General features: G+C 48.8%; 1 protein-coding gene across 2 annotated transcripts in view; it reads right to left on the bottom strand.

Annotated features, from left to right (window-relative positions):
* Positions 1-27,606, bottom strand: part of BAIAP2L1 (BAR/IMD domain containing adaptor protein 2 like 1) — a 107,842-nt gene that overhangs the window by 9,100 nt on the left and 71,136 nt on the right. For both annotated transcript variants that reach the window (XM_017533717.2, XM_017533718.2), the window contains exons 4-12: positions 19,736-19,797; positions 19,554-19,625; positions 16,660-16,797; positions 14,925-15,077; positions 11,016-11,183; positions 9,316-9,463; positions 7,255-7,462; positions 5,688-5,765; positions 4,050-4,230 (exon numbers count right to left, since the gene is read on the bottom strand). In XM_017533717.2, coding sequence (XP_017389206.1) covers positions 4,050-4,230; positions 5,688-5,765; positions 7,255-7,462; positions 9,316-9,463; positions 11,016-11,183; positions 14,925-15,077; positions 16,660-16,797; positions 19,554-19,625; positions 19,736-19,797 — 1,208 coding nt within the window. The remainder of the gene's footprint in view (positions 1-4,049; positions 4,231-5,687; positions 5,766-7,254; positions 7,463-9,315; positions 9,464-11,015; positions 11,184-14,924; positions 15,078-16,659; positions 16,798-19,553; positions 19,626-19,735; positions 19,798-27,606) is intronic.

The following is a 27,606-nucleotide window of genomic DNA, read 5'->3' as shown; positions in this document are numbered from 1 at the left end:
GAACGGGGTTTCTAATCTGCCGTGGGCCCTGGAGAGCGGCTGTCATTTTTCTGTGCCTCCCTTTCTCCGTTTCCCGAGGCCCCGTAATCCCTCTACCTCCTGGGAGATCCCACACAGGAAGCACCATGAGGGTGCGAAGGGCAGGCAGGTACAAAAGACAGGAGGGGGCCACGGGCTGGTGGCGCCACTCCCTTCACAGCCCAGTGTGGGGGCTCGTCCTGCCTCTCTGGCTGCTGCCAGACCCCAGCTCTTGAGTCCCCCCAGGGAACCACAATGCCTGGGCCTTGTGTTTCTGCTGAAGCTCATGCCTTAGAGCTTGGCTCCAATGCTTTCCTCCTAGAAGCCTCCCCTGATATGTCCCAGGAAGCCTGGCCTCTCCCCTTGTCCTAGCCCCAGGCATCATGTGCGCCCTGGACTCCACCCCTGCGTGGGTCTCATTCCTGTTTACGTCTCAAAGGCCTGGCACTAGCCGCCCCCTAGATGCCGGCTGGATGAGTGCTGATGGGATGGTCTCATCTCTGTCCACAAAACTCCTCCCCTGCAGCCGAACCCTCCCTGCCATGTGACTGTTGACAGAAGTCTGCTGTCCAGGGAATATCAGCTGCTGTCAGTGATAAGCATGACCTCCTTGTGGGCGTCAACTCCACCCCTGTGCTGGACAGGCCTTTTCGTTGATTTCAGTGATCATTAAGTTAATCAGCAATCATGACTCACACACAGAATCAATGACAACTGAAATTATTAGAATCCACAGAAGGAGGGCATTCTCATTAGCTATTTGGGGCTTTCAAATGTTCTTAGATGAAACCAGAAATGAAAGGCTGCTAAAATCAAAGACTGAAAAGCCTTCTAGCTTTTGAGACAGAAAGGGGGCACCTAAAGATGATGGCGTGTGAGTGTGTGTACGTGTATTGAGGACCTGAAAATGACGGGGGGTGTGTGTGTGCGCGTGCATGCGTGCATGTGTGTGTGTCTGTGTGGTGGAGGTGGGAGGGAGGGTGGTCTGTGGGGGAGTGAGCTTTGGCGGGTGCAGCCTGTGGAGGCAGCCGGGGACAGGATGACTGGAAATCTCTCCCGTGGAGGGGACAGGCTGAAGGCTGTGGGTACGAGCTGAGAACAGGATCTCAGGTGGGAAGGGCGGCGTGGTGTCCACCTGGGCCAACTGTGCCATGGAGGCTACAGAGCACCAGGTTGCCCCCCGCAGGCAGCCCCAGCCCAGCCCAGCCCAGCCCTCCGGGTCAGGGCCCTCGGAGACAGTAGTGTGTGTGCTCTGCCTGAGGAAGTAGGAAGCCTCAGATCGCTAGCAGCTGCCTGACACTGACAGAATGTCATGATTCAGCCAATGAAGAGGTTTAAAAATGAAGCCAGGTCACCTTTACACTCCCCAGTGCTAAGTAAGGAAGAATCTGTCATTATTGAGTACACTGATACTTAAAACCAGGCTTCTTCAATTCATCCAGTTCCCTGCAGTAAGAACGGCGGTGACAATGCTTTCTTCACCAAGCTTCACCCACATGGTAAATAACGCTGACAGTGGCGCGTTTTTGTTTCATAACACCAGAGACTATCCTGTGTTGGCTAAAGTGTCGGTGTTCTCACTTATAATTCCAGACTGATTTTTTTTTTTTTTTTTTTTTTTGAGACGGAGTCTCCCTGTCGCCAGATTGGAGTGCAGTGGAACGATCTCAGCTCGCTGCAACCTCCGCCTCCCAGGTTCAAGTGATTCTCCTGCCTCAGCCTCTCAAGTAGCTGGGATTACAGGCATGTGCCACCATGCCTGGCTAATTTTTTGTATTTTTCAGTAGAGACAAGGTTTCTCCATGTTGGTCAGGCTGGTCTTGAACTCCTGACCTCAGGTGATCCAAAGTGCTGGGATTACAAGTGTGAGCCACCGTGCCCGGCCCAGAACTAACGGATTTTTTGGGGCAAGATTCTTTTACCTTAAAAGGCATTATCCAACCTTAATAAAGCAGCAGGCTAGGCGAGCATCAACAGCTATGAACATCACAAAAAGAGACAAACACATGTACCCATGTGCCTCCTTGCCATTGAAATGCTCCAGCAAAACCGAACAGGCAAACAAGCAAAGCAGCAACAGACTCTGAGCAGGGCCTGAGGCCTTACTACCAATTTACAGAAATACAGGAGACACGGGGGAGTGCAGCAAGGACGCCATCAGCAAAACCCACATGGGGGACACCCACCAGGACAAACGACTAGTTCTTTTACAAACAGATTGCAAAGAAAGAGAGACAGAAGGGGAGATGGGCAGATAGAGAAGGCCTCACGAGACCATCCACCAATTACAATGTGTGGAGCTGATCTGGATCCAGATTCAAACAACTACACTGTCAACAATTTTCATTTTATGTTTTCGGAGACAGGGTCTCTGTCACCAGGCTGGAGTGCAGTGGTATGATCACGGTTCACAGCAGCCTTGACCTTCTGGGTTCAAGCGATTCTCCCACCACAACCTCCCGAACAGATGAGACTACAGGCATGTGCCGTAACACCTGGCCAACTTTTGTATTTTTTGTAGATAAGGGGTTTTGCTATATTGCCCAGGCTGGTCTAAAACTCCTGGGCTCAACCAATCCTCCTGCCTTGGCCTCCCAAAGTGTTGGAATTACAGATGTGAGCCGTTGCACCTGGCCTCAAAGACATTTTGAATACAGTTTCAAAAGCTAGCATTCCTAAACCAAAGCATGCCACTGTAGCCTACACTGAGGCAGGTCTATGTTCCCAGATGCCTCAAGGCTCACGCGGAGTCACACGAAGGTCTGGGGCACATTTTAGAAGTGCATCCACTTCCTATAATTGAGAGACTCTGCCTGGGCACCACTCATAGCCGAACAAAGGCCCCACACACAAGGTATAGAACCCTGGCTCCTTCAGCCAAAGACAGCTCCTGGAGCGAGGGGTGCAGACACTACTGCCCAGCCTCCTTCCCTTCTCCCACGGGTCTCACGCCAGGGCGCACCAACCTCAGCCAACCCAACCTGGGAGTGATGTCCAGCCGCATTCCTCCCCTCCCCAACGTCACCTCACCTTGTATTATTCTCTGCATGGCTTTTTTTTTTTTCTTTTTGAGATGAAGTCTCGCTCTTGTCCCCAAGGCTGGAGTGCAATGGTGTGATCTCGGCTCACTGCAACCTCTGCCTCCTGGGTTCAAGCCATTCTCTTGCCTCAGCCTCCAGAGGAGCTGGGATTACAGGTGCCCACCACCACACCCAGCTAATTTTCGCATTTTTAGTAGAGATGGTGTTTCGCTGCGTTGGCCAGGCTGGTCTTGAACTCATGACCTCAGGTGATTCGCCTGCCTCAGCCTCCCAAAGTGCTGGGATTACAGGTGTGAGCCACCACACTCGGCCCTCTGCATGGCTTTTATCTCGATGTTTTTGTTTATTTTTTATTGTCTGCTTCCTATCACTAGAACGAAGTTCCCAAGAGGCAGGGTCTTGCCTTGTTCATTGCTATCTGGAGAGCCTGCACCAGGGCCTGGTGTCCAGCAGACATGCACAGTTGCGGGAATGGATGAATTGGTTCTGGGAGCCCAGGCGGTACGCTAGGCCCCCAGAGGCATTTTAGGGTTATCTTTAACCTTAAGACCCCAGACCAGAGGTTTAGGGTTAAAGATAACATATGGAGTGCCTGGGAGTACACTTTCTAAAGAAAGATGAAGTTAGCACTTTTAACCTAAGCCTCCCTTCAGAACATATGACAATGGAAGCAAATGGTGATTAAATGGCTAAAAAACTGCAGCCAGGCAGGAGAGATAAGAAATCTATTAGAATCTAGCAAGCTGGGGTCTACTGTGTGTAAACTGTCACTGACAAGATGGAGGGCTGGAGTCAAGAAGTTTAAAGGCTGCATGACAAGGAAGGGAATCTAGAGGATCAAAGGTGACAAGACTCCTCCTCCTCCTCCCCAGCGACTGTCCTCCCACTGGGGTCAGAGTAGAGCAAGGTTATCACGGTGGGAACAGCGCCCCGTGCCTCCCAGTGGCAGCGAGTCCGGTACACAGGACACCCCCGTGCAGCTTCACTCACAGGAGCCACGGTCTCTGGCTTGGACGCTGGTGACTTGAAGGTGGATGTAGTTCTGGCCTGGTCTGCCTTCTTGTCGGCAGCTGCCCCCATGGACAAGCATTCCAGGTAGTCGGGTGGGGGGATGACAACACTGCTGCTCTCAGACAAGTTCACGGTGCTGATGCTTCTCACCGGCGCGGGGCTCAAACCCAAAAAGGACAGAGCACACACATAAGACAAGGTCTCACCGTGCAAACTCCAAACATCCTCTGTGCCCCTGACCAAGGATGATAGTAATGAGCGATCACAAATCAAAAACGGAACTCAAGTCTCACACCCACCTCCACACACAGTACATATGTCAATACAAAACACTCTAAGTTTTTTTGTTTTGTTTTGTTTTTTTGCAACAGAGTCTCACTCTGTCACCCAGGCTGGAGTGCAATGGCGTGATCTTGGTTCACTGCAACCTCTGCCTCCTGGGTTCAAGCAATTATCCTACTTCAGCCTCCCAAGTAGCTGGGATCACATGTGTGTGCCACCACCCCGGCTAATTTTTGTATTTTTAGTTGAGATGGGGTTTCTCTATGTTGGCCAGACTGGTCTCAAACTCCTGACCTTGTGATCCACCCCCTCGGCCTCCCAAAGTGCTGGGATTTGAGGTGTGAGCCACCACACTTGGCTTCATTTTCTTTTTCTTTTTTTTTTTCTTTTTGAGATGAAGTCTCACTCTGCCGCCCAGGCTGGAGTGCAGTGGCACGATATTGGCTCACTGCAACTTCTGCCTCCCAGGTTCAGGCAATTCTCCTGCCTCAGCCTCCTGAGTAGCTGGGATTACAGGTGTGTGCCACCACGCCCAGCTAATTATTGTATTAGTAGAGACGAGGTTTCGCTGTGTTGGTCAGGCTGGTCTCGAACTCCTGACCTCATGATCCACTGGCCTCTGCCTCCCAAAGTGCTGGGATTACAAGCGTGAGCCACCGCGCCTGGCCTGGCCTCATTTTTTAAAGTGGGGGCCCACCCTCATGGGGATGCTGGGAGAATTAAATGAGAGAATCAACGCAGTAACTACTGTTATTATCTGGCCTGGAATATGGATTTGGGGGTTTTCAGCAAGCAGGTGCTCGGCGAAGGTCATCAGGGTACTTCAGGCCACGGGAGTGGACGAGATGGCCCAGCACAGGCAGGAAGGATGGACCCAGGGTGACCCCCAAAAACACTGATGGGCAGAAGAGGGTGTAAAGAGCTGGTGAGGCAAATAACAGAGCACAGGTCAAGCAGCCAGGGTCAGAGAACATTCTAGAAAAAGCATACAACAGTGCTAAGGGCTGCTACGTAAGATAAGGATGGAAAACATACGCCTTGGATTTAGTGACCAGGAGGTGCAGGGGACAGGGAAGGAGTTTCAGGGGGCTGCAGAAGTGGGGAGAGGAGGTGGCCTGGGCTGTGTCTCCTAACAGCAGACAGTCAGCAAAGCTCAGGGACAACAGAAATCACGGCAGACAGCACCGTGAACTGCAGTCTCTTCTCTCACTGATCCGCGAGAGCCGAGGCTGAGGGCAGGGCCTGTGACAGAGCTAGAGCTAGGTGGTGATGAGTTATGGAGATATCAGGCAGGGGTTTCTGTCGCTGAGAGAGCTCAGCCACACTCAGGGCTACCTTGGTGTGGGCACAGTCATTGCTTCCGTCTCATTTTCTTCTAGCAACTTCGTGTATGACGACGGGAACCAGCCCCTCCTACAGGCAAAGAGGGAGAAAAGACCCTATCAGCGGTAGGCAAGTGGGCAGGGCAATCACCCTGAACAGGCTGATGAAAGCTCAGGGCAGACTGCACCATAAAGGCCCACGTGTGGAGTGAATGAAATTAAGGCTTTGAATAGATAAATATGGACTTTCAGACATACTGAACAATGTGTATTGTTAAGTTTTTCTTGGACAGGCGTGGTGGCTCATGCCTGTAATTCCAGCACTTTGGGAGACCAAGGCAGGCAGATCATGAGGTCAGGAGTTCAAGACCAGCCTGGCCAACATGGTGAAACCCTGTCTCTACTAAAAATACAAAAATTAGCTGGGCGTGGTAGCAGGCGCCTGTAATCCCAGCTACTCAGGAGTCTGAGGCAGAAGAATTGCTTGAATCCAGGAGGTGGAGGGTGCAGTGAGCTGAGATTGTGCCATTGCACTCCAGCCTGGGCAACAGAGCGAGATTCAGTCTCAAAAACAAACAAAAGTTTTCCTTTTTTTTTTTTTTTTTTAAAAAAAAGAATACAGACAGGCTCTTGCTCTGTTGCCCAGGCTGGAGTGAGTGGGGTGATCGTAGCTCACTGTGGCCTCAAACTCCCGGGCTCGAGCAATCCTCCCACCTCAGCATCCGAGTAGCTGGGACCAGAGGCGTGTACCACCATGCCTGGCTAAAAAGCAATAATATGTTGTATGTATAACATTAATTTGATTTGGATTACCCTTTTATTTATTGTTCATATGGTTTTATTTAATACATCTGAACAATGTATCTAGAAAACTGACAAGCTAGTTACAGTAAGACTTGTGCACATACTTATGGCTGAAATTATGAGGATGGCATTCAAACTACCTATGTGCTAAACCTTAACAAAGTATATCTGATATGCAGATCCTCAAGAAATCAAACGTTTATTATTATTATTATTATTTTCTTTTTGAGATGGAGTCTTGCTGTTACCCAAGGTTGGAGTGCAGTGGCGCCATCTCGGCTCACTGCAACCCCTACCTCCCAGGTTCAATCCCAGATTCTCCTGCCTCACCTTCCCGAGTAGCTAGGATTACAGGTGCCCACCACCACACCTGGCTACTTTTTGTATTTTTAGTAGAGATGAGGTTTCACCATGTTGACCAGGCTGGTCTTGAACTCCTGACCTCAGGTGATCCACCCGCCTTGGCCTCCCCAAGTGCTGGGATGCATAGCACTTGGCTAAACGCTAAATTTTTTTAAAAAACAAAAGAATGTTTACTACTTTCAGAGAGGTGACTTCACATGATCTAATAACCTAGGCATGCACCATTGTATCTCTACATGCACAGACATACAGAAAATAGCCTTGGATCGAATAACTCGAGCTAACTAAACTAGAACTAAACCATAAACTTCGGCTAAAATGTGAACATGTCCACAAAGACGACTTGCAGCGTGGCTGCTCTGGAAGGGAGTGGCCGTCTGGAGCCCGGTGGGGACCATCATGCCCAGACTTACGCCTTGGACGTATCATGTTCTCCGTACAGCCAGCCATCCTTCTCCTCGGGGATGAGCAGCGTGATGACGTCTCCCTGTGCAAAGCTGAGTAAGGTCTTGTTGGTGCCCGCAGTGTGCGGGAAGATGGTCTTCACTTTCTGCTTTTTCATCATGTTCAGTCCAGTTGCAACCGAAACTGATCGTTGTAAACTGGGATCTTCGGAAGTATCTGTTGGAGGGGGTGTAGTGGTAATAGCTTCTCAAAGCACGAGAATCAATAGGCATGTTCCAATGAGCAAACCCCAGACAGCCACTCGTGCCCATCTTGCCAGCAACGCTCCTTCCACGGAAACTGACCCTGTCCTATTTCCTCGCCTTGATCATTGCCCAGAAGGGACAGGGACTGCTGAGAAACGGAGGCAGCCCGCGGCCTGAAGCCACGCACAGTGCAGGAGAGGATCCCTGCAGCTGCGGGCTCTTTTTCAGACCCAAGGACAAGGCAGCGTCTGCCAGGTTTATCTGCGCTCTGCTTTGGCCAGGATGGCTCTCCTGAGAGAGGCAAACTGTTCTGCCGCCAAACCGCCCTTGCAATTGCAATCGCACAGGCAGGCTGGGGCCACAGTTCAAACGCAACTGCCAATGTCCACAAGGAAAAGAAGAAAACTGCAAATGCAGTCGGTCTTGCCATGCCGGCTGCTCAGCTTCTCACCCCTGGGCGTGGGAAGGATGAGGTGAGGATGAGTTCCATTTTTGGATTCCTCATCAGGGGACCGTCACCAATCTCAATGCCTCACAGCTGCCATCCTGCCAGGCTCCCAGGAGGAAGGTGCTGCCATCATCCACAGGACAGACCCCACAGCTGGCAGGTGCTAGGCTGGGCCAGGACGCAGCTCCAGCAGGCCCACCCCAGGGCCTCTACTCATGAGCATGAGGCTGTACTGTTCATGTGTCCATTCAAACACAAGCTGATATTTCCACTCCAGGGGAAAAAAAGGTAAAATATATACATATATGTATGCATAACATGTGAGACAGAGTCTCATTCTGTTGCCCAGGCTGGAGTATAGTGGCAGGATCACAGGTCACTGCAGCCTGAACTTCCCAGGCTTCAAGGATCCTCCCTCCTCAGCCTCCTAAGTAGCTGGGACTACAGGCACACTCTGCCATGCCAGGCTCATTTTTAATTTATTTGTAGAGACAGTGTCTCACTATGTTGCCCAGTCTGGTCCTGACCTCCTGGCCTCAAACGATCCTCCCACCTTGGCCTCCCAAAGTGCTGGGATTATAGGTGTGAGCCACTGCTTCTGGGCCATTTAAAAATATATATATATTTTTGTTTTCCATTCAAGTTTTCCCAAGCTAGTAATACAGCAAGCATCTTTAATTTAAAACAATGCCAGATCTCTTTCTGCTTTATTCTTGCAGATTCTTCATGATTGCAACAAACACCTTGCTGTCCCTTTAACCTGCCACTCTCTACCTTGCTGGTGTTGAACCCACCAGCAATTTTCTTTTCTTTTCTTTTTGAGACAGAGTCTCACTCTGTTGTCTAGGGGAGTGCAGTGGTGTGATCTCAGCTCACTGCAACCTCTGCCTTCTGGGTTCAAGTAATTCTCCTGTCTCGGCCTCCCGAGTAGCTGGGACTACAGGTGCATGCCTCCACTTCTGGCTAATTTTTGTATTTTTAGTAGAGATGGGGTTTCACCATATTGGTCAGGCTGGTCTTGAACTCTTGACCTCAGGTGATCCACCTGCCTCAGCGTTCCAAAGTGCTGGGATTACAGGCATGAGCCACCACGCCCAGCCTCCATTTGTTTGTAAATATATTAATTCTCAACAGTGCTGGCTAAACATCAGTCAGTGTGCAGAACTGGTGAGTGTCAGAGAAATCTATCACTTATCAGTGCGTCTCACAGTCTAGACCTGTATTTGTTCTGAACTCATGCCTGCACAGCCAGGGCTGAATGTATCCACCCTACCTGCTTGTTTACCTCCAGACCTTGCAACACATTTATCCAAAATATTTATTTCACAGCTTATCTTAAAACAAATTTAAAATGTATCTTCAAAGAAATCTCTTACCTGTTGAATTATTTATCCTTTCTGATTTTGGTGTGGCCGTTGCTGGGTTATTAAACATATCGATCAAAGGACTGGTGTACGCTCGGCCTGAAGGAGCGGGGGGCATCTTTGGTGAGCATTTGGAAAGGGTGTCGTAATCTTTCCTAACCTGTGAAAAATTCTATATTAGTCTAATAGTAGTATCATGAAGAATTGGAATTACACAGATTCCCAAGGCTGTTTTTTTAAAAATCATAGGCTTTATTTTTATTTATTTATTTTGAGAGAGTCTCACTCTGTGGCCCAGGCTGGAGTATAGCGGGTAGGGTATGATCTCGGCTCACTGCAACCTCTGTCTCCCAGATTCACATGATTCTCCTGCTTCAGCCTCCCGAGTAGCTGGATTACAGGCAGGTGCTACCACACCCAGCAATTTTCCGTATTTTTAGTAGAGATGGGGTTTTACCATGTTGGCCAGGCTGCTCTCGACCTTCTGACCTCAAGTGTTCAGCCTCCCAAAGTTGCGGGGGTAGGACACATGGATAGAGGCTGGTGTCTTTATTTCTTCGATCACATTCATGATTTTCTCTGGCACTTTGATGGCATCAACGCAGATCTCCTGCCACTGAGCCTGGGCGTGGTGGCGTGCACCTGTAGTCCCACTATTTAGGAGGCTGAGGCAGGAGAATCGCTTGAACCCAGGAGGCAGTGGTTGCAGTAAGCTGAGATCACAGGTGTGAGCCACTGCACCCGGCCACATTTCAGGGTGTTTGAGATGGGCAGAAAGAGCAGCCCCATGTGTTTAAACTACCTGCTACATCCCAGTCTCCACACAGAGCCCAGGTTCAAAGATCAGCAAACTACAAATGTACGAATTCATTACTGTGAATACTTTGATGCCTGTTTTTTTCTTGAAGTGCCTGACATTGTGATGAATGGCATCAGAGTGTGTCTAATTTATTTTGTGAGATACCTACAGCTCCTTCCTTGGGAATAAACTTAGTTGAAATGATAACAATTAAAAACAGCAAGAAGCTGGGTGCGATAGCTCACACCTGTAATCCCAGCACTTTGGGAGGCTGAGGCAGGTGGATTACAAGGTCAAGAGATAGAGATCATCCTGGCCAACATGGTGAAATCCCATCTCTACTAAAAATACAAAAAATTAGCTGGGCGTGGTGGCGCATGCCTGTAGTCCCAGCTACTCGGGAGGCCAAGGCAGGAGAATCACTTGAACCCAGGAGGTGGTGGTTGCAGTGAGCCAAGATGGTGCCACTGCATCCAGCCTGGTGACAGAGCAAGACTCCATCTCCAAAAAAATAAAATAAAATAAATTAGCCAGGTATGGTGGTGGGCACCTGTAATCCCAGCTACTAGGGAGGCTGAGGCAGGAGAATCGCTTGAACTCAGGAGGTGGAGGTTGCAGTGAGCTGAGATCACACCATCGCACTCCAGAGCAAGACTCCGTCTCAAAAAAACAACAACAACAACAAAAAAAACCCAGTAAGAATAAAATTTCCAAAACAAAGATAATAGCACCAAACATAGTATAAAACATGTGCCCAGCTAACTTCACACCTGAAGGTAAGGCTAGAGGTGCAAAAAGATGGCCTTGGAAGTCATAAAGGAGGACTTGTGATATCTACCACCGAAGACGAATTTGGCCTGGGTGAAGTTAGGAAACACACAATTGAAATCTGGAAGAGAAAACTGACCCCTACCACATTGCTTCTCTCGATCATAGGCGAAGGCTGAGGTGTCCCGGACACGGGGGTAGAGCCTGGGGTCTTTATTTCTTCGATCATATTCATGATTTTCTCTGGCACTTTGATGGCGTCAACGCAGGTCTCCTGCCACCGAGGCAGCTTGGAATTCAGTAGTTCTGCAGACTGCAAATCCAAAAGAAGAAGACTAAAGACAAAGACAACTGTTTGAAGAGCTGAGAAAAATTCCATCTCGTCATATTGCTGATAACCTATTGCTGGCTTAGCACCAGGAGTGTGGGGGCTCTGGGTTAAACTCGGGGAGCAGTTTAAGCACCTAGGGCATCTGCTATATCTCACTGGCTGAGAGGGGCATGAACTGTGAATCAAACGGAAATTTCCTGCTCTCTGTCTGTGAATACAGAGCTTAGGACTAATACGGGGATGGTAAATGGTTAAGAACAAGAACAGAAACTCAAAGGAAGGCAGGGAGCAATCTGCATGAATCCTGTTTTCCAGGTGGCCCCCGAAACACTAACTAACCATCACTTTCTCCCTCCCACTCCAACTAAAAGCAGCGCTTCCAACACAGGCCACCGGCCCAGGAGCTGACTCTGACCGGCTCATGCATTAGAGAAGTGACTCAGACTCTGTCCAGAGAGTATCCAGGGGAAAGAGGGACTGTCGTCGGTGAGTGGTGGGCAGTGCTGAGGGGGACCCCATCACAGGCCCGACAAGGCTTTGCAGAGCAGACCCTGACCAGCGGAGATGAGACCCTGCAGCCCTGGAGGCCGAGCGCCCCTCCAGCATCCACAAGCCTGGCTCTGCTCCTGACAACTGGGCTCCCAGAGGGGCCCCCAGGCCCTTCCAGTGAACCCCTTTTCTGAGCAGCACTCTGGTTAGAAAAGGGAAGTCAGGGGCCTGCCCTGCAGTTGTGTACATGTCAGTCACGCTGCTTTTAATCAGCCTCGCAGTTTACAAAGAGGGGCAGGGGAGCTGATGTCAGTCCTGGGGGGGGCAAAGCCCCCACACCATCCTTGTCCCCATATGTCACCCTGACACACTAGGTCAATGCCGTCCCACCCCCAACTGTCACACTGACACACCAGGTCAACACCACCCGACCCCCGGCTATCACCCTGACCCTCTGCAGCAACGCGGACCAGCTGCTTGGGCCTGCCTCATCCCAGCTCCATGGAAAGGTCTGGGGTGCTTTAGCTGAATTAAGGCAAGTCACAAAATCAGTTTTCAGACAGTTGAAGAAACTTCCAGTATATAAAGGAGCAGGTTTGGTCTGTGTCACTCTATAAAGCATTACTGGGACCCATGGTTAAGTCTAAGAAAGACTCTGCTGATAACTGGAGCTCCCTGAAAAGGGGCCAGGCTGCCTCATGACATGGTGGGGTGTCACACAGGAAGAGGACCTCCAGGTCACCTCTGAACCCTCCAGCCTGCGATGCTGGTGCCACAGGATGCCCTCACTCTGGGAAGAGAAGATTCTAAAGTGAACTCTGCATTCTCAAAACTAGTACAGATGCGCTGTTGACAAAAGTGATCACCTGATACAGCAATTCTTTCCTTGGCTGTAACAATTTTCTTTCTTTTTTTTGAGACAGAATTTCGCTCTTGTTACCTAGGCTGGAGTGCAGTGGCACGATCTCGGCTCACTGCAACCTCCACCTCCTGGGTTCAAGCAATTCTTCTGCCTCAGCCTCCCAAGTAGCTGGGACTACAGGCGTGCGCCACCATGCCCAACTAATTTTTGTAATTTTAGTAGAGACAGGGTTTCACCATGTTGACCAGGATGGTCTCGATCTCTTGACCTCGTGATCCACCTCGGCCTCCCAAAGTGCTGGGATTATAGGCGTGAGCCACCGCGCACCGCCTTAACCATTTTCTTTTTCTTTTTTGAGAGAGGATCTTGGCTCTGTCACCCAGGCTGGAGTGCACTGGCATGATCACAGCTCACTGCAGCCTCGAACTCCTGGGCTCAAGCAATCCTTCCACCTCAGCCTCCTGAGTAGCTGGGGCCATAGGTGCACACCACCTCACCTGGCTAATTAAAAAAAATTTATTTTTGTAGAGACAGGGTCTCACTATATTGCCCTGGGCTCAAGTGATCCTCCTGCCTTGGCCACCCAAAGGGCTGAGATTACAGGCATAAGCCACTGTGCCTGGTCTGCTGTACTCATTTTAAATCTGTTTTAGTTTAGGGAACTGAACATTCCTTCATTTTTTTTTTTTTTCTTTGAGGCAGTTTTACTCTGTCGCCCAGGCTGGAGTGCAGTGGTGTGATCTGGGCTTACTGTAACCTCAGCCTCTCAGGTTCAAGCAATTCTCCTGCCTTGCCTCCCAAGTGACTGGGATTACAGGCGCCCACCACACGTGGCTAATTTTTGTATTTTTAATAGAGACAGGTTTCACCATGTTGACTAGGCTGGTCTCGAACTTCTGACCTCAAGTGATTTGCCCACCTGGGTCTCCCAAAGTGCTGCGATTACAGGTGTGAGACACCATGCCCAGTCCTGAATACTCTTTAAAGTTGTAAAAAGTGTATAGAAAATACATTTGCCTACATACAAGGTATTTTTACTTTAAAACAAAGATGAAGTTGACTCATATGCAAGCTCTTACAAAGCTTCTTATATTTTGGAACACTCTAACTTTACTATCAACAACAATGAATATTTGGCCTCAACCACTGCTAGTTTTGGATGTTTACGAAGGCCCAAAACAGTTCGTAACTTAAAACAACACATTATGGCATATGTTGCATAATGATTCCTGGGGGTTCTAAGCTCGCAGCTGCATGTGCTGGAAGGAGGGTGATGAGGTCATTCAGTTGAAGAAACCAGGAACAAACACCATCAAGAGGAATGAATGCATCACTGAACCCAGCTGTACTGACGTGCGTGAATGGGGCCCGTGGGCTGGGACAGAACTGCCCGTGACCCCCATACACAGACCCATGAAGGGAGCATCTTAAATTGCCCAGGTGGGGTAGACCTGGGCCCGCTGGGACTCACCGGCAGCTATGGTGAAGACACTGATGCTGAGGACACATCAGAGAGAGCCTGGGAAAAGCTGACTCGCAGGTGAGAAGAGAAAACGTGTGCTATTCTCAGTGATGAAGCATTATTTTATGAAGGACTTTAAATATGGATGTATTTTTTGTTAATTTTTTTGGGGGTAGGGGGACAGAGTCTCACTCTGTTGCCCAGGCTGGAGTGCAGTGGCATGATCTCAGCTCACTGCAGCCTCCACCTCCCAGGTTCAAGCAAATCTCCTCCTGCCTCAGCCTCCCGAATAGCTGGGACTATAGGCGTGTGTCACCAGGCCTGGCTAATTTTTATATTTTTAGTAGCAATGGGGTTTCACCATGTTGGCCAGGACGGTCTTGATCTCCTGACTTCATGCTCCACCGGCCTCAGCATCCCAAAGTGCTGGGATTACAGGTGTGAGCCACTGTGCCTGGCCTATTAGAATCTTTTCACTGGGAAAATGGCCCCCTGCTTTATACTGGGGACCTGTGGAAGGTGAGGGGTGTGCCTGTATGTACATTCCTGCATGTATGGACTGACTGAGACAGGGTCCTGCTCTGTTGCTCAGGTTGGAGTGCAGTGGCACAATCATAGCTGACTGCAGCCTCAACTTCCCAGGCTCAAGGGATCCTCCCACCTCAGCCTCCTGAGTAGCTAGGACTACAGGCACATGTTAACATGCCTGGCTAGTTTTTTAAATTCTTTATAGACAGAGTTTTGTCATGTTGCCCAGGCTGGTCCTGAACTCCTGATCTCAGGTGATTCGTCTGCCTCAGCCTCCCAAAGTGTTGGGATTACAGGCATGAACCATGGCCCAGCCTTCTGGGGCATTTAAATATGAAATAAAGTTATTAATACACTCAATGCAATTTGCCACCACACCCACCTGTAAGTGATAATAATGTATGTGGTTTGCGAAGCTGCAGTGCTTGTCAACCAGAAAGCAGAAGCGCCTCTTCTCTTCAAGCAGAGCTTCTTTGCAACCATCTGCAATAAATTTCTGGATTTCACTCTGACGAGAAGTAACGGTCTCCACGTACTAAAATAATAAATAATAATTACGTAAGTATGACACGAGCATCAGATGGCACGCAGCCTGATGTTTACCTTCTGCCATCTTCATGCCTGCTTTATTTGAATAACAGGGTAAACACAGGAGAGGAAAGTACGTTGTAACCTGACCTAGGTAGATACCATTGTTCTCCTTGAGGTCCCTGACTCATGTGCAAAGAGAAGTTGCTGAACAGCGTGATATTCCCAGGAGTGATTTGCACAAATATTACTTTGTATTCCAGAGATATGATTGTGTCCTACGGGGAAGCATCATGGGCTTTGGAACCAGAGAGTTCTAGGTTCAAACCCAGTTTCAAATGCCAGCAATATGTGATATGGTTTGGCTGTGTCCCCACCCAAATCTCATCTTGAATTGCAGCTTCCATAATTCTTATGTGTTTCGGGAGGGACCTGGTGGGAGCTGGTCTTTCCCGTGCTAGGCTTGTGATAGTGAATGAGTCTCACAAGATCTCATGGTTTTATAAGCGGGAGTTTCCCTGCACACGCTCTCTCTTTGCCTGCTGCCATCCATGTATGAAGTGACTCGCTCCTCCTTGCCTTCTGCCATGATTGTGAGGCCTCCCCAGCCACGTGGAGCTGTGAGTCCATTAAACTTCTTTCTTTTGTAAACTGCCCAGTCTCAGGTATGTCTTTATCAGCAGCGTGAAAATGGAATAATAAAATATGATATAACCTAAGCCTCATTTTCCCCATCTGCACAATGGGAATAGTAACACCAATCATGGAGAGTCCCTTCTCCTTTCAGAGCCAGGAGAAAAAGCCCATGTTTTGGCAGGAGGCTGCTAACTGATTATTCCTAACTCTGGAAAACTCCACATCCTTCAGCTCTCAGTCAAAATGCTTATTTTTAAAAGCTGATACATGGTATTTATATATATTTATGGGGCACATGTAATAATGATCAAGGCAAGGTCCTTGGGCGTCCATCACCTCAAATTATTATTTCTGTGTGTTGGGTACATTCCAAGATCTCTCTTCTAATTATTTTGAAATAGACAATGCATTGCTGTTAACTACAGTCACCCTACTCTGCTCCTGGACACTAGAATTTATTCCTTTCATCAATCTGTATGTTTGTACCCATTAGCCAACTACTCCTTCATCCACCCCCTCCCCCGGCATCGACACACTCACCATCCTCAGCTTTCTAGAGCATTCTACTTCCCACGTCTATGAGATCAACTTCAAAAATTTTTTTTTGAGATGGAGTCTTGCTCTGTCACCAAGGCTGGAGTGCAGTGGCACAATCTTCGCTCATTGCAACCTCTGCCTCCTAGGTTCAAGCAATTCTCCTGCCTCAGCCTCCTAAGTAGCTGGGACTACAGGCACCTGCCACCACCTCAGCTAATTTTTGTATTTTTAGTAGAGATGGCGTTTCACCATGTTGGCCAGGCTGGTCTTGAACTCCTGACCTCAAATGATTTATCCACCTTGGCCTCCCAAAGTGCTGGGATTAAAGGGGTGAGTCACCACACCCAGCCAACCTCCTCTTAAACTGTAGAAATTATCAACAACAAAAGAAAACAAGATATTGCTAAAAAGCTCACCTCAATTTCTTTGTGTTCATATTTGAGTGCGTTTCGTCCTCCTTGGCCTTTCCTTCTGATCTTCTTCAACTCAGCTTGGGATTTCTCCAAAGACTCCAATTTATTCTTGTGTTCTGTTTGGTATCTTTTTAGAGTTGCCTGTAAGTTAAATGCTGTGCTTATTTTACTGTGGTGCCACACAAATTGTCACGCAGTTGCTTCTGCTTACACTTCCACTGTGTGTGGCTGTTGAGGGCCTGATACTCTCACTTCACACCATCCTCATGCTGGCTGGGGCCCCCACACTCATACCAGTTCACACCATCCTCCCGCTGGCCAGGGCCCCCACACCCACACCAGTTCACACCATCCTTCTGCTGGCTGAGGCCCCCACACCCATGCCAGTTTCACATCATCCTTCCTCTGGCTGAGGCCCCCACACCCACACCAGTTTCACACTATCCTCCCGCTGGCTGGGGCCCCCACACCCAAGCCAGTTCACACCATCCTCCTGCTGCCCGGGGTCCCCACACCCACACTTTACACCATCCTCATGCTGGCCTCACCCTCAGTTCACATCATCTGCATGCTGGCTGCAACCCTCACCCTGCAGTTCACACTGTCCTCACACTGGCTGGGACCCTCACCCTGCAGTTCACACTATCTGCATGCTGGCTGGGACCCTTGCCTGACAGTTCATACCATCCTCACAATGGCCAGGGCCCTCACTCATTTCACACCATCCTTATGCTGGCTGGGACCGTCACCCTGCAGTTCATACCATCGTCATACTGCCCAGGGCCCTCATTCTTCATTTCACAGCATCCTTATGCTGGCTGGGACCCTCACCCTGCAGTTCACACCATCTGCATGGTGGCTGGGACCCTCACCCTGGGCCAGTTCACACTGGCCAATGCCCTCACTCACTTCACCATCCTTATGCTGGCTGGAACCCTCACCCTGCAGTTCACACCATCTGTATGTTGGCTGGGACCCTCACCCCACAGTTCATACCATCCTCACAATGGCTGGGGCCCTCACTCATTTTACACCATCCTTATGCTGGCTGGGTCCCTGAGCCCACAGCTCACACCATCTGCATGTTGGCTGGGACCCTCACACTGGCTAGGGCCCTCACCCCTCAGTTCACATGGCCCCCTCCATTCAATGTTAATGTCTTGCATTTGTTCTAAAGGTCCCTGTTTGAACGAGGAGCCCCTGACCAGGATGGCTGTTCTCTGAGGACATCTTCTCTTTCTTTTATTCCTTCTTTCCTCAAAGGCTTTTTGACGGGGGGTGGTTAACTTTCTTCTGCCACCCAAAGTCTCAAAGTCCCACCCAAAGCACTTAGCCACCAAACTGGTTAAGCACTTTGGCGAAGAAATAGACAACATTAGGTCACATGTTCCTGGCCGTTTTATGATTTACGATTTCAAGAAACAGAATGAACAGGTGCAATAGCTTAGGGTTGTTTTGGGTGCTGTGTTGCAGAGTATTTAAGAATGCAGGGTCTCTTTTTTTTTTTGAGACTGACTCTCACTCTGTCACTCAGGCTGGAGTGCAGTGACGCGATCTAGGCTCTCTGCAACCTCCATTTCCCAGGTTCAAGTGATTCTCCTGCCTCAGCCTCTCTAGTAGCTGGGATTACAGGGGTGGGCCACCACATCCAGAGAGCTCAGGGTCTTAAGTCTAACAGACCCACATCAGAATTCAAATCCCTATTTTCCCTATAATCTGTGAAGTGCGGTTAAGAAGGGTGTCTGGCCGGGTGCAGTGCCTCATGCCTGTAATCCCAGCACTTTGGGAAGCCAAGGCAGGTGGATCATGAGGTCAGGAGTTTGAGACTAGCCTGGCCAAGATGGTGAAACCCTGTCTCTACTAAAAGTACAAAAATTAGCAGGGTGCAGTGGCAAGCACCTGTAATCCCAGCTACTTGGGAGGCTGAGGCATGAGAATTGCTGGAACCTAGGAGACAGAGGTTGCAGTGAGCTGAGATCCCTCCACTGTACTCCAGCCTGGGTGACAGGGCAAGACTCTATCTCAAAAAAAAAAAAAAAAAAAAAAAGCAGGTGTCTATGTTTTAGAGTTTCTGAGGGATAACCATCAGATAACATATGTAAACCACTTGGCATGAAACGTACCGTAGCAGCTGTACGATCCTGTGGCCTCCTGCCCGGAGTGCAAAGACAGGCAGCAGGCTTAACAAGGACCACAAAAAAGGGATGATTTCAGGGTAGCTTGCACACTGACTGCCACGCAGAGGGCTTGGTGAGCAGAAAGGGACTTTGGGTGACAGCAGCAAGGAAGCTGGCAAGAACGCTGAATACTGGGGCTGTAGGGCCACCCTGAAGGGGACCTGCAGAAACCTGCTGGAATGAACAACAGTGGACAAACAAGGGGTGGTGCCATGCCCCCCCCCCTTTTTTTTAAGTCACAGTCTAGCTCTATTGCATAGGCTGGAGTGCAGTGGCACAATCTTGGCTCACCGCATCCTCTGCCTCCCAGGTTCAAGCCATTCTCCTGCCTCAGCATCCCAAGTAGGGACTACAGGCATGCACCACCATGCCCAGCTAATTTTTTTTGTATTTTGTGTAGAGACAGGGTTTCGCTATGTTGGCCAGGCTGGTCTTGAACTCCTGACCTCAAGGGATCTGCCCGCCTTGTCCTCCCAAAGTGATGGGATTACAGGCGTGAGCCACCACACCTGGCCTCTACGCTTTCTAAGAGAGACCCCAAATGTTAGCAAAAACCAGCTCACGCATCCCAAAAGGACCTTGTCGGTTTCATGCATCCGGGCATGATCAACACCGAACTCCACTTCTGTTTGCTACTGATGAGTAAACAGTGGGGATGGGTTCTCCTCGGGCTGGGAGGTCAGGCAGCCCAAGGCTGGGGCTGGAGAACTGTGCACTTACATTCATATATTTCACGTCAAGTTCTATCTTCTTCTCTAGCTCATGGATAATCTCTTTGTGGAATTTTTTAAACTGTTAACAAAAGGAAATAAAAAATTCACGCCAGATTTGAGACTTTAAGCAAAATAAGTTCTAAAACATAAAACAAGTGTTTTCTGTAAAGAGAAAAACAGATCACGTACATTTTCATCAAGACTCTCGTTGAGTTTCTTGTGGGTGCTTGAAATCTCTATGAGGACATGGCCTGTGAACAAAACCAGATATGTTAGAGGAAAGCACTGCATTCATTCATTCATCCATTCATTCATTTCTGAGAGGGAGTTTTTGCTCTGTCACCCAGGCTGGAGTGTGATAGCACGAGCTTGGCTCACTGCAACCTCCACCTCCCAGGTTCAAGTGATTCTCCTACCTCAGCCTCCCAAGTAGCTGGGATCACAGGTGCATACCACCACGCCCAGCTAATTTTTTGTATTTTTTAGTACAGACAGGGTTTCACTGTGTTGGCCAGGCTGGTCTCAAACTTCTGACCTCAGGTAATCCACTGCCTCGGCCTCTCAAAGTGCTGGAATTACAGGCGTGAGCCACCACACCCAGCCCATTGCACAGTTTTGTAAAGTATTAGGGAGTAAAACAGAACAGGGAAACACAGAACCACACTGCCCTCAAGGTCTTAAAGCATTACCCCAGACACATCAGGAACACAGCGGGGTCCCCATGGTGGCTTCCAGGGGGACATAGCTGAGAGCAAATAGTCTCTACAACATCATTAATGAGACAAATGCCAACTCTCTTCAAGTTCACATGACTCCGTTTTGTCTTTTGTTTTTTTGACACAGGTTCTGGCTCTGTCACCCAGGCTGCAGTGTGGTGCTGTGACTTTGGCTCACTGCAGCCTCTACCTCCCGGGTTCAAACCATTCTTCCACCTCAGCCTCTCAAATAGCTGGGACTACAGGCATGCACCACCACATCCAGATTTTTTTTTTGGGAGCGGGTATTTTGTAGGGATGGGTTTTCACCATGTTGCCCGGACTGGTCTTGGCCTCCCAAAGTGCTGGGATGACAGGTGTGAGCCACCGTACCTGGCCCATGTGGCCCTTTCTGTATTTACTTGTTCCCTAAGCCGAATTCTACATATCTGATTTAAATTTTGAAATTCTCTCACAAATGATTACTTGAGTCATCACAGTAGCTAACTATAGGAATAAAAAATGATTTATTTTTATCTAATCCCCAGAGTAATGTGATTAGCTGTCAGGCACGAGAGATAAAGGCAATTTCTTTTTTCTCACGTTAGTTCTTGTAATGTTTTGGAAAATACTGACGCCAGGGGAAACCGCAGCAGGAAGAATGCTCAGCCCTGCCTCTCCTGGGAATACACTAGCTCTCTGAAACCAAGCACAGTCACGTGACAGGGGAGGACGGGGGAGGATGGTCCAGGACAGAGGAGTCTCACTCCCGAGAGCAGCTATCAGGCCTCTCGGTTTGCAATCACATCTCTGCACTTAGTGGCAGTGTGCCAGCTGTCTGCTACCTTTCTACAGGTGACATCTGATAAAGGTGAACGAGAGCCTCTCTCTGTTAACTTATCTGCAGGAACCAAATGGATTTCCTAGGGTCTGTCACCTAAGAAATAGGAGAAACACACAGAATCATCTGGAACCACCATTACCACCACCATCAAACAATGCCGACCAAGAGCAAAATGTACCAGTGGACCATCCTACAGCTCAGAGACCAGACAAAATTCCAGGCCAGGTGTGGTGGCTCACGCCTGTCATCCCAGCACTTTGGGAGGCTGAGGCAGGAGGATCACTTGAGGTCAGGAATTTGACACCAGCCTGGCCAACATGGCAAAACCCATTGCTGCTAAAAATACAAAAAATTAGCTGGGCTTGGTGGTGTGCACCTGTAATTTCAGCTATCGGGAGGCTGAGGTGGGAGAATTGCTTGAACCTGGGAGGCAGAGGATGCAGTAAGCCAAGATCTTGTCACTGCACTGCAGTCTTGTGACAGTGAGACCTTTTCCCCCCAAAAAAGGAATTCTAGCAGGGAACTGAGAAGCTGCAGAGGAAGAATCAGAATGAGGACTGTGGTAGAATATGGGGAGAGAGGAAGAACAAACTGGACTCTGGCCTTGGCTATGACCGCTGTACAAATGACCCTATCATGTTCTGTTCTAGGGACATCCGAAGACATCTGAGTCTCACACTGGCCACCTAGGCTTCCCTCGTCCCAGCTCAGGATTCAACTCCTGCTAAACACAACCACGCAGATGTCCCATTGGACACACCTCATACTCAATGTGTCTCTAAGTGACCTCCCTGGCTGCCCTACATTCTCAAATTCCAGCTCTCAGCTGCCAGCCAGACAAGGGGTCGACTTCGCACCCACGTGTAACACCCGACAACAAAGACTCACTCCCTTGGGCATCCATCATCGGAGCCACCTGTAGGGCATGGGCCATGTCCCTTCTCAAGCTCTGTGATCTTTTCCCTGCCCAGGACAGACAGCCTGGGGAATGGCGTGTGAAGTCACCAAGACATGGTCACCCAGTGATCTGATCCACCAGAGGTGGCATAGGATTCTCCCATCAACCCCCAGCCCCCAGCACTCATGTGCCGCCACATGGGCTTTCAAGGAGGTTCTCTCTCATGCCTGTCTAACCCCAGCATCTGTTCGCATCCCTCATCCTCTCTCTGGACTCCCAGCTTGTTCTTTTCTGGTTCACCTTCCTCACAGGTGCCAGGGATCTTTCCAAAGTGCAGGCATAACATGTAACTCCCCTTCACCCCGTGATGTTGGGAAACCAGCTTCCGAGCTGTACTTCAGAGCCCTCTGCAAATGGCGCTGCCTAGACAAGAGGGGGTCAGAGGCTCTCAGAGAAGCAGAACTTGCAGGGCTGTACACTGTGACAGGTATAAAACCTAATCCCTAAGCCCTGTGGAATTTTACGGCGCTCTGATGGGTAACCCCACTGGCTAAACACGGGGAGCAAGGACAGAACCATCCCAGTGCTCAGGGCACCACCCTCTGAGTCAGCAAGCTTCCCATTCCACATCCCTCTTTTCTTTTTCTTTTGAGACTGAGTTTCACTCTTGTCGCCCAGGCTGGAGTGCAATGGTGTGATCTCGGCTCACCACAACCTCCGCCTCCCAGGTTTAAGTGATCTCCTGCCTCAGCCTCCTGAGTAGCTGAGATTACAGGTGCCCGCAACCACGTCTGGCTAATTTTTTATATTTTCAGCAAAGACAGTCTCAAACTGCTGGCCTGAGGTGATCCACCCACCTCGGCCTCCCAAAGTGCTGGGATTACAGATGTGAGCCTGCACCCGGCCATCCCACTCCACATCCTTAACAACGCTGGATTCATCCTCCAGAACGCAGCATGAGAAAACCAACTGACCAGAATTCTTCACAAAAGCCACTTTCACACAGCCAAGGACATAATTCCACTAATATGCCATTTTATAGCCACTGGGTCATTTCAGATATAATCTGAGTTATTTTCACATCTATTTCAAACCCACAAACAATTCCTCACTGGGGATGAAAAATAAACAACAACAAAACCCACTCCAATTATTTACAAAATCAGACACTCTATTCTTGGCAAGGCAGATCTACTTAAAAAATAATAATAAACATCCAAAAATAATTTGGATTAAAGCATTTGGTGATTTGGGCTAGAGGAAACACATTCACATTTTTGTTCTCGTACTGTTCTCTTTCAGGAACTTTATTTCCACAGCCTTATATAATGTGGATCTCTGGGAAGCGTGCTGCCAAAACCAAGGTGTGTGCGAGGGTGGGTGCCAACACCGCTTAGCCTGGTGCTCTGGCCTGGCCGGGTCCCTGGGCACGCTCCATGCTCCTGCCCGTGGTTTCCCGCAGCGCAGGGGAGAGGCGCAGTGAAGCAGCCCTTTCACTCCAAGGGCAGGCAGGGAACACCTGGCCTTGTTATTCCTGTCTCTCACTGCTTGTGGAACTCAGATGCTGGCCTCACAGCAGCCGCTGCAGAGTCCGCGGTCACGGAAAGGATTAACACACATCTTGGCTGCCATTCTGCAAGCTGCTGAAAGTGTATCTTGAAATGGAAGATGAAAACGGCCTTTCTGTTCGATCTGCAGAAGTTTGATCTTAAATAGAGCAAGTGTGACTTTGTTTAAAATGTGATGCCACATGGGTTTGTTTGCTCTTAGCTCTGTAACCTACTTTTTCATAAATTACATTTGAGAAGGAAAAAAAAAAAAACCCACCCTGAAAATATTCGAGGGTGGGGTGAAGCAGGCACAGCCGGGACTCGGATGAGGCAGAGCTACGTATGTGGCCCGACAGGAACCACACCACTGTGCTAGGCAGGCTGGGCCGCCTGCTTCCTTTTCTCCCCAGTTATGTTTGGAGTCACCCTATTGGGAAGAAACTCAGAGCAGTCATTACAGTACTGTGATTCAGTCTAAATAAGTGGCAGTACACATGTATTTTAAAAGCATGAACTCAACATAACTAAAAGACATTTTTGTGTATGTGTGACAGAGTCTCGCTCTGTTGCCCAGGCTGGAATGCAATGGCATGATCTCAGCTCACTGCAACCTCTACCTCCTGGGTTCAAGCAATTCTCCTGCCTCAGCCTCCCGTAGCTGGGATTACAGGTGCACACCATCATGCCCGGCTAATTTTTATATTTTTTAGTAGAGATGGGGTTTCACCACATTGGTCAGGCTGGTCTCAAACTCCTGACCTAGTGATCCACCCGCCTCTGCCTCCCAAAGTGCTGGGAATATAGGTGTAAGCCACAGCGCCCAGCCCTAAAAGACATTTTCTACCATCAGTTTGTCTTGATATTTGCATAAATAATTCACACAGAGTGTTACAGCTCCATGAGGGCTTGTCTAGCAGGGTTTGGAAAGCCCAACAAAAAAGAATGGTTAATAGTAATATCATGCTGATTTTAGAAACTATGAACAAACAAGCCCAATATAGTATAAAGAGAACAATATTGGATAATATAGTATAAAGAGATGCATTTAGCCAATAGGTGGTATGGAGTTAAAATGCTAAAGAACAAACCTTAAGGAAAATTATTGGTATGAACATACAGAACATTTTCTTTTCTTTTTTCTTTTGAGACAGAGTCTCACTCTGTCGGCCAGGCTGAGTGCAATGGTGTGATCTTGGCTCACTGTAACCTCTGCCACCCGAGTTCAAGTGATTCTCCTGCCTCAGCCTCCTGAGTAGCTGGGATTACAGGAATCTACCACTGAGCCTGGCTAATTTTTATAGTTTTTAGCAGAGTAAATTTTGTAGTTTTTAGCAGATGTAGGTTTCACCATCTTGGCCAGGCTAGTCTTGAACTCCTGACCTCATGATCCACCCACCCTGGCCTCCCAGTGTTGGGATTATAGGTGTGAGCCACTGCACCTGGCCGCATAGAATGTTTTCATTGGAAACATGGGGACAGGCGTGGTGGCTCAAGTTCCAGAACTTAATGGAATTCAGATGGGAGGATCACTTGAGGCCAGGAGTTCAAGATCAGCCTGGGCAATACAGTGAGACCCCCACTGATACAAAAAACATCAAAAATTATCTGGGCTCCATGGAACATGCCTGTGGTCCCCAGTTACTCAGGAGACTGAGGCAGGTGGATCACTTGAGCCCAGGAGTTCGAGGCTGCAATGGGCTATGATTGCACCACTGTGCTCCATCCTGGGCGACAGCAAGAACCTGTCTCCAAAAAGAAAATGAATAAAGTCACTGGACTATTAATACATTTTCTTCATCAATTCACAGTATAAATTTAGAGGAACCAGATGGAGATTACTAATGCACCTGAACTGCCCAGAACGTGTAGGCATAAAGATCCTTTCCATTTATATCTGACCGTGGATAATCAGAACCCACTTTATTTCCAGAGAACACAGAGCAACGCCTGAGTCACACACTACTTCCTACACATTAGTACAAGTGGAATCAGACAGTAAAATGACAAAGTGGAAGCAGCCATCTAGCACTGTCCTATAGCTATGCTGCACAGGTTAAAGTAAAGCTGATTACAGGTATCACTGGAGGCCAGGTGTGGTGGCTCATGCCTATAATCCCAGCACTTTGGGAGGCCAAGGTGTGCAGATCACTTGAGGTATTTCGAGACCAGTCTGGCCAACATGGCAAAACCCCGTCTCTACTAAAAATACAAAAATTAGCTGGGCATGGTGGCACGTGCCTGTAGTCCTAGCTACTTGGGAGGCTGAGGCAGAATTGCTTGAACCTGGGAGGCAGGGTTGCAGTGAGCCAAGATTGTGCCACTGTACTCCAGCCTGGGTACCAGAGCGAGACTTTGTCTCAAAAAGTACATACAGATAAAAATAAAAATGTCATTGGAAAAAGGACTGAATTTTTCTGACCATTTTCCAAGTTTCAAATGGGATGAGGAAGAGAGGAAGTAAGAGCAAACTGCCCGCAACACACACATGGGATGTGTTCAGAAAACGAGTATGTGCTCTGAAGATTAGAGTCACCCACACTGAATTAGTGCAGAGGCAGATTAGTAACCACAAACATGCGACCAAATTTGAAAGGCTCCGTCAGCATCTGAGAACCTGCGGTCCCCGGACACAGCTGGAGGTGAGGTGCTCTCATCTGGTGAGCACCGACATCACACAAGCGGCTGGGTTCAGGGGCTCACATCTATCATCACAGCGTTTTCGGAGGCCAAGGCGGTAGGTACTCCAGCCTGGGCAACAAAGCAAGACACTGTCTCAAAAAACAAAAACACATACGAGCAAGCAATGTGTGTATAGGGGTGACCCCAAATAAGTGATACGGTGAGTGTTTCATTGATCATTTCTCCATGTCTAGCTTCTGCCTTAACCAACAACGGCATCACATTCTAATCAATGTCTAACATGGAGAGTGTAGTTACTCTACACTGTGCTCAAAAATAACTAATTAGCTGGTATGCCACAAGAGTCAGCTTAAAGGAGCTAGTACTGGCTGTGAAGAAGCTTGTATTGGGACAACTTGAACACCAAAATAGTTAAAGGCAGTTATAAATTATAAGTCATTGAAAAGTCTAGGAATCTGTGAGTCCATAGTAAACAGATTTAAAAAAGGCACAGGGGACCAGGGACGGCTGTTGCTAGAAGTACAGCGCACAGTGCCAGTCAGTAAATGAAGAGGGAGTGTGGAGATGGAAAACCATCATCACGGTGAAGACTTGTTTGGGCGGAAAGCATTAGCAAGGCCGGGCGCGGTAGCTGACGCCTGTCATCCCAGCACTGTGGGAGTCTGAGGTGGGAGGATCACGAGGTCAGGAGTTCGAGACCAGCCTGGCTAACATGGTGAAACCTCACCTCTACTAAAAATACAAAAATTAGCCAGGCGTGGTGGTGAGCGCCTGTAATCCCAGCTACTGGGGAGGCTGAGACAGGAGAATCGTTTGAACTGGGAAGGCAGAGCTTGCAGCGAGCCGAGACTGTGCCACTGCACTCCAGCCTGGGAGACAGAGCAAGACACCATCTCAAAAAAAAAAAGAAAGAAATCATTAGCAGATGCTCAACTACGGCACAAGTGTTGATGAGGAAAGACATGTTTGTATGGTCTGAAAGTGTTTCCCCACCCATTGCTTACTAGTGGCGATAGAAAAAATATTAACTATACAGTGTAGCGATCAGACAACACCTTTAATGGATGATCAAAATTAATATAACAAATGAGAGGAAAATGAAGTGTGTGCTCAGATTTTATATTCAGAGGACACAAAATGACTTGGACAGTATTCCAGCTGAGAACACACAATCTAAATCTAATCAAGGAAATCTGGCATTGAAAGTGAGGATCCCAGCCAGGTGTGGTGGCTCACGCCTGGAATCCCAGCACTTTGGGAGGCTGAGGTGGGCAGATCACTTGAGGTCAGGAGTTCAATAATCCCAGCTACTTGGGAAGCTGAAGCATGAGAATTGCTTGAACCCAGGAGGCAGAGGTTGCAGTAAACTGAGATCATGCCACTGTACTCTGGCTGGGTGACAGAGCAAGACCCTGTCTCAAAAAAAGAAAAAA

This window comes from Cebus imitator, unplaced genomic scaffold, assembly GCF_001604975.1.
Source record: "Cebus imitator isolate Cc_AM_T3 unplaced genomic scaffold, Cebus_imitator-1.0 Scaffold82, whole genome shotgun sequence".
NCBI classification, from domain to species: Eukaryota; Metazoa; Chordata; class Mammalia; order Primates; family Cebidae; genus Cebus; species Cebus imitator.
This window is presented reverse-complemented; position numbering and strand designations above follow the sequence as displayed.